The following is a 7461-nucleotide window of genomic DNA, read 5'->3' on the forward strand; positions in this document are numbered from 1 at the left end:
GAACTTTTATATTTTAAAAACAAACAAGCAAGCCCTGTCCAGATTTAAAAAGTAACGCAAAAGTAACGTAACGCATTACTTTCCATAAGAAGTAACTAAGTAACGTAATTAGTTACTTTTTTATGGAGTAACGCAATATTGTAATGCATTACTTTTAAAAGTAACTTTCCCCAACACTGCTAGTGGTTGAGAACAGAGGTATGTTGGAAGTTGTATTTTCAAACTGAAGTGTTGATAACATTGCTCCTTAGACATTTACATTTAGAGGACATTTGTTTCGCTCAGTTTTTTTCGTTAAAGTTTATTTGGTCTTATATTTACCTTCATCAAACCTGCTGAAACCCTGGTTTAAGAATGTAAAGTGTCTGTTTGATTCAGATTTGGCTATTTTAGGATTAAATGTCCTTGTGCATGGATATTATTACTGGTATATGTATGAATCACATAATTGTCGTGTTTTTGGTTTTTAAGGTAACGAAAACATTCCACCCCAGATGGGACTCGAACCCACAATCCCTGGCTTAGGAGGCCAGTGCCTTATCCTTTAGGCCACTGGGGCTTTTGTGGGTTTCATGTGAAAGATTAACTAGTTTATATATAATAAGTAAAAAAAAAAAAACCCGTATGTTATATTTTAACCATGTTTTGATTGAAAACACAAGGCACAGCGATGCGCATGAATCGGTTTGTGGGTTTCAGGTGAAAGATTAACTAGTTTATATATAATAAGTAAAAAAAAAAAACCCGTATGTTATATTTGAACCATGTTTTGATTGAAAACACAAGGCACAGCGATGCGCATGAATCGGTCTTCTGTCATTGATCTGTTGAAGAATGGGTTGCTTAGCAACATCGTGACGCCGCGCCGCCAAACATGGCAGTCGAGATTAGCTAGAGAACATTGATTACACACAACATGACGAGCACATTTATTCATGCTCTGTGCTATTATATATAATTGTATTTAATTCAGGAGGTAGGATCGTTTGCGTTTGTTCAAAAGCAAACGCAGATCTTTTAAACATCTTGTACGCACACCTTAAACATAGTCGCTTAGCAAGTATGCTAGCTAGTAGGCTATCTGGCTAGTTCACTTCATCTACAGAAATACTGTTCCTAGATTAACGGACATCTAAATCGATGCTGTTTGTAAAGCTAGTGATTCCTTTTATAGGCTTTATGGTGATCAGAGTGCTAGTAAAATGACTGGCTAAATCTAGTCTAGTTTCAGGATCGTGTGTTAGTGGACAGTAAAGCATCATCACCATGGTGAGTATCAACAACATATAATAGTTATTATTAAGTTAACATAAAATGTTCTGAGCAAGCAAGCGTAAGGGTGGCTTTTATGTAGGCATAATTCAATATATGAATTCAAGAACTTGAAAAATGTGCTCAGTTTTTTTTACTGCTCTCATTAGTATTACTTTTTGAGCTAGTTATATCTTGTAACTGTAACAGTTTTATTATTATTATAACAACTAAACTTAATTCATCTAATGGCCTCCTTTATAATTATATCTAGCTACCCATTTAAAATAGGTTATACCTATATTAGTGACCCTCACTTTTTGTTTTCTATAAAAACATTTAGCAACAAATACTCTGCGTTAATCTTGCCTAGTTAGGTAACTTGAATTCTTTTAAGTGCCCACACTATATGATAGTATAGTAGTTGAATGTTCCCCTGAGAAATTAAGACATTACAGTAGTAAACATAGTTTTATAGAGTTTCATAGGAAAAAAATAATAATTTAGCTCGGAAGCATTAAATTGATAAAAAATTAACATTTATAGTGTTACAAAATATTTCTATTTCAAAGAAGTGCTGTTCTTATTATCAGCATTGATAATAGTCAAATCAGCCTATTAGAATGATAGATCATGTGACACTGATGCTGTAGAGCAGTGTTTCTCAACCAGGGGTCCGTGGACCCCTAGTGGTCCTTGACATAAGGCCAGGGGGTCCGTATAAAGTATGAATGTTTGTATAAATGTTGTATATTTTGACATGACATGTTCCCATGAAAGAAAAATCCAATATAGCTGATGATATGGCCAAATACTGGACAAGTCAGCTAACTTGAATTATACTTGACTGCATTTGGTCCTCACAAAGACACAAATGATACGAGTCAATTTTGTTCTGGGGGTCCTTGAGGATGGTTCTGAATTGGACTGGGGTCCGGTACGCCAAAAGGTTGAAATTCACTGCTGTAGAGTAATGATGCTGAAAGTTCAGCTTTGCATCACATGAATAAATGACATTATATAACATAAAAATTGTTAGTTAATAATATTACACTATTTTTAGTCAGTTACTGAATTACGCCCTTTAGGCGCCAGGTTTTTTTTGGAAAAATGCTGGATTTTGACATCAATATTTCAAAAGCTTGTGGCTTGAAAGGGCTTAAAGATAGAGATCTACTGTAAATTAGAAAAATGTTGGGCATGACCGAAAGTTTATGTGGGGTGTAAATATACTCATCTAATTTGCATATTATGACGTCATCAGGGGGCGGCCCTCTTGAATGTCATAATATTCAGGAAATAATCGATATTGAATTGATGTTTGAACTTATTTGCATGTTTTTTCTTTTTTTGTCTTTTTATCCTCATTCCAACTGATCAGAAAAGAGGAAACCAACAATAAAACAGGAGAAAGTACTAAATTATTACTTTAATTTCTGATCAAATAAATTAAGTCTTGATGAGCATACTGCAAAATTAAAAAGTCTTACTGACCCTAAACTTTTGATTGGTAGTGTATAAATAATAGTAGAGTACATGTAGTCCATGTGCTGTACAATATGCATGAAAGATTACAACTGGAATAAATATTTATGTGTACACATGATTAGAATAAAATAATAGAATTTCTCTGAACTGTTGTACATCCTGATAGCAGCATCTTGTTTCTGTTCTGAAGCTCTTGTCTCGGATCAAACCAGCAGTGGGTGGTGAAGCCTCCACCAGCTCGAATGAGAAGAAAAGGAAAAATAAAAGCAAACAGATTCCAAGACTTGAGGATTATCTAAACCAAAGAGACTATCTGGGAGCCCTGACTCTATTAGAGGTACAAAAACAAGCACATTGGATCTCAGATTACAGCTCTATGATATTTACATGAACTCTGTAATGCCAGTTTCAGCGTAATGGCGGGGTGTCAGTGGAGCATGCAGACCTTTGGATTGGCTTCTGTGCCTTTCATTTGGGAGAGCACAAGAGAGCAATGGAGGTTAGTGAAAGAGATGGTAGATTCTGCAGACACACCAGGATGTTGGATGCAGTCAGTCATGCTTGACTAAGGAATGAATCACCTTTAAAGAGCGAGGCTGTGTGACATTATGGCTGATTGTCATTTGAAATGAGTTGTTTGTAACATGACATATGCCTACTTGTTACATATACTCAGGAGTACAAAGCCCTCACTCTGAGGCCGGAGTGTCCGGTGGATGTTTGGGTATATCTGGGCTGTTCGCTCTTTTTCCTGGGGCTTTATAAAGAGGCCGAGGAGGCGGCATCAAAAGGTTTGTCTTCACATACTGTAAACTAAAGTTTGGGGTCTGTAAGATGTTTTTGGAAGAAGACTCTTATGCTCACCAATGCTGTTTTTTCAAATACAGTAAAATCAGTAATATTATAATAATGTAAAATCTTAAAATGTAATTTATTCCTGTGATGGTAAAGCTGAATTTTCAGCATCATCACTGAAGTCTTTAGTGTCACATGATCCTTCAGAAATCATTCTAATATGCTGATTTTGGTGCTTAAGTAACATTATCAATGTTGAAAACAGTGCTACATCATATTTTTATGGAAACCGATTTTGTCAGGATTCTTTTATAAAAAATAACAGCATTTTTTAGAAATATATATACTTTTTGTTTTTGTAGCACATCATCAAAAATGATCCTCTTAAGACCCGAGAAAAGATTTTTAGGAAAAAAATTGTTTTTTTCATGTCTTTACATTGTTTAGAGCATTAAAAAAAATTTAAAAAATGATATTTCGTTCATAAGTTGTGCTATGTCCTTGGTAGAGGACATCGGGACTCAATTTAAAAAAAATCATAAAAAGACATGAATGAACATGCATAGGCAAAAAAAATAGATTTTTTAAATCACCAATAAATGTTTAGTTTTCAGGATTTTTTTTTTTACCAAACTTTGTATAAAAATGATTCTCAACTATGTTATAACAGAATGATTTGATATACCATTTTTCTTTCTGCAAAATGTGTGTAAAAACAGATTTAAATGATAATTACAAATTGTCACTAAATTAATATCACACATATTTGAAGACCAAGGAGAGGGAGTGGTCATAGTGAAACATCCTAACATTTAGTATCTCTGAAAAGCCCTGAATGTGCTCTGTACAGGACATCCAGACTTAAAACTGTGGCATGTATAGTCTCAGAGAAATACACCAAAATAGAATGTCCTCATATGAGGTCACATGGTCTCAGGAGGTTAAAACATGCTGTCTTTTTCAGGGCCAAAAACTCAGCTTCAGAATCGCCTGCTCTTTCATTTAGCTCATAAGGTCAGTTTTTCATAATATTTCGTCCCCTAGTTGACATTATTATGGTAGTGCATCTGATGATAATGATATTATCTGCTTTGTTCTTCTCTGTGAAGTTCAGTGATGAAAAGAAGCTGATGGGTTTCCATCAGAACCTGGAGGACGTGACTGAGGACCAGCTGAGCTTGGCTTCCATTCATTATATGCGCTCTCATTACCAAGAGGCCATTGATATCTACAAACGCATCTTACTGCAGAACAGGTGCTTCAGAACTATACCGTGATCGCATCAACATATGAACCAGAACCTTTGAGAAGACTTACAATGCATTTGTACAATAATATAATAATAACATATGGAATGTCAACACATTCTTCGTACAGCACAGCATCAATATTGACAAATGATTTGTCTCTCTCCAATTCTGCAGAGACTTTCTGGCCCTGAATGTGTATGTGGCTCTGTGTTACTATAAGCTGGATTACTATGACGTGTCTCAGGAGGTGTTGGCCGTGTATCTGCAGAGTATTCCTGACTCTACCATCGCCCTTAACCTCAAAGCCTGCAACCACTTCAGACTCTACAATGGCAAAGCTGCTGAGGTCAGTTACACTACTATGTTTTCTAGCATACACAAGATGAAAGTTGATGATTATGATCCTAAAGACAACTTTAATTGTACACTACTTTTTAAAAGTTTGGGATAGGTAATTTTCTTTTTTTAAAGTCTATTTTTTAAGTCTAAAGGCTGCATTGATTTAATCAAAAATACACTAAGTTGTGTAAATATTACAGTTTTCAATTGTAATGTATTTTAAAATGTAATTTTTTTTCTTATGATGCAAAGCTGAATTTTCAATAGTTACTACTCCAGTCTTCAGTGTCACACGATCCTTCAGAAATCATTCCAATAGGCTGATTTGCTGTTAAAGAAACTTCCTCTTATTATCAGTGTTGAAAACAACTGTGCCGCTTAATATTTTTTATAGAATTAGGAGTCTGCATTTATATTAAGTATTTTTGTGTAACAATGCAAATGTCTTTACTGTCACATTTGATCAATTTAATAGGTCCTTGCTAAATGAAAATATTAAAATATGAATTAATTTATAACGTGATGTGAAAATAAAAAGTAAAATACATGTGTGTTGACAATGAAAGGTGGTTTTAAGTTCTTTAATTAACATTTTTTTCTCCTTCTTGACTCTTTAGACGGAGTTGAAGAACCTGATGGATATCTCTTCCAGCTCGTTTCAGTTTGCTAAAGAGCTCATTCAGCACAATCTGGTTGTGTTTCGTGGGGGTGACGGGGCCTTGCAGGTTTTACCTCCTCTGATTGACGTCATATCAGAGGCCAGACTCAACCTGGTCATCTACTATCTCAGACAAGGTATGTCGATCAGGCATACAGTGAGACTGGCTTATCAGGTTTGTTATTAACTTTGCCATCTCTCATTTAGATGACATTGAGGAGGCCTACAAACTCATCAAAGACCTTGAGCCCACCACACCCCAAGTATTTAGTCCTCCCTAATATTTATTTCTCCTTTTTTTACTCTTTTTATTTACTGTCAGTCAGTGACTGGATTAGAGTTTATAAGTGATTATAATGTGTTCTATCTGCTGGTATGGGATGTGATCGTCTTGGTAGTACCAGCATGAATGGACTGACAATGATAAACTAATCAAATCATATTTTCCACCATATGTGACCCTGGACCACAAAACCAGTCATAAGGGTCAATTTTTTGAAATTGAGATTTATACATCATCTGAAAGCTGAATAAATAAGCTTTCAATTGATGTATGGTTTGTTAGGATAGGACAATATTTGGCCGAGATACAACTATTTGAATATCTGGAATCTGAGGGTGCAAAAAAAATCTAAATATTGAGAAAATCACCTTTGAAGTTGTCCAAATGAAGTTCTTAGCAATGCATATTACTAATCAAAAATTAAGTTTTGATATATTTACGGTAGGAAATTTACAAAATATCTTCATGGAACATGATCTTTACTTAATATCCTAATGGTTTTTGGCATAAAAGAAAAATCAATAATTTTGACCCATACAATGTTTTTTTGGCTATTGCTAAAAATACACCCAAGTGACTTAAGACTGGTTTTGTGGTCCAGGGTCACATATATAACCATTTTCCATCTTCATTTTTCTGCCTCACATGAGAATTGATGTCTAAAATACATTTTGGGTCCAGTGATATCATTTTATCCTCTGGTGTCATTCACAGGAATATATTCTGAAGGGGGTGGTGAATGCTGCTTTGGGACAAGATATCGGATCGGTTCGTGAGGTTTATTCATATCAGATAACAGTATTCAGATAACAAAGCCTTTGCGCATGTTTTCCAAAAAAATTCCCAAAACTATGTTCTCTTATCTTGTTATATGTTTGTGTATTTTTACAGAGGGACCATTTAAAAATTGCCCAGCAGTTTTTCCAGTTGGTTGGAGGCTCAGCCAGTGAATGCGGTAACATCATTGTTTAGGCTGACAATAACAATATTAGCGCTGGTTCAGCAGCCCCTGTGCTTTATGGAATGGAGCCGGTGACAGAGTTTGTTTTCTTGGCACAAACTATGCCACATCCTAGACTGAAAATGGCTCTCAATTATATATCCTTTCTATTTTACTACAAAATGTAATTTGAACCTGACATGGTGAAAATGAAATATTATTTTCTAAATATTTTTTATTAAAATGGTGTTTGTCCCTAATGTAGGAACGCAAAACCGTCATTTGGAATCCAAAATTGGCCATTTGTGTGATTCATGTTAAACCGATGAGTGCTTGAAGCTAGGGTTGTGACGGTGAGGAAATTTTCCCACCGGTTAATCAACGTGTGACAACACCGGTAATCACCGTGGGGGCGGGGCGTTCCCTCTTTTCCTCGTTTTCCTTCGCTTTAAATTTG

General features: G+C 35.2%; 1 protein-coding gene and 1 non-coding gene across 3 annotated transcripts in view; one reads left to right on the plus strand and one right to left on the minus strand.

Moving 5' to 3' along the window:
- Positions 1-486: 486 nt before the first annotated feature.
- trnar-ccu (transfer RNA arginine (anticodon CCU)) lies at positions 487-559 on the minus strand. The gene has a single exon. It is a non-coding gene; the product is annotated as a tRNA-Arg (tRNA).
- Positions 560-825: 266 nt separating this feature from the next.
- Positions 826-7461, plus strand: part of LOC107678174 (intraflagellar transport protein 56-like) — an 11028-nt gene continuing 4392 nt past the window's right edge. For both annotated transcript variants that reach the window (XM_016473352.1, XM_016473351.1), the window contains exons 1-11: positions 826-1269; positions 2930-3076; positions 3146-3238; positions 3416-3530; positions 4499-4548; positions 4644-4789; positions 4959-5130; positions 5741-5918; positions 5989-6044; positions 6779-6832; positions 6956-7019. In XM_016473352.1, coding sequence (XP_016328838.1) covers positions 1267-1269; positions 2930-3076; positions 3146-3238; positions 3416-3530; positions 4499-4548; positions 4644-4789; positions 4959-5130; positions 5741-5918; positions 5989-6044; positions 6779-6832; positions 6956-7019 — 1078 coding nt within the window. In that variant the 5' untranslated portion in view covers positions 826-1266. The remainder of the gene's footprint in view (positions 1270-2929; positions 3077-3145; positions 3239-3415; positions 3531-4498; positions 4549-4643; positions 4790-4958; positions 5131-5740; positions 5919-5988; positions 6045-6778; positions 6833-6955; positions 7020-7461) is intronic.

The sequence above is a fragment of the Sinocyclocheilus anshuiensis genome, unplaced genomic scaffold (genome assembly GCF_001515605.1).
Source record: "Sinocyclocheilus anshuiensis isolate Anshui unplaced genomic scaffold, SAMN03320099.WGS_v1.1 scaffold648, whole genome shotgun sequence".
Classification (NCBI taxonomy): domain Eukaryota; kingdom Metazoa; phylum Chordata; class Actinopteri; order Cypriniformes; family Cyprinidae; genus Sinocyclocheilus; species Sinocyclocheilus anshuiensis.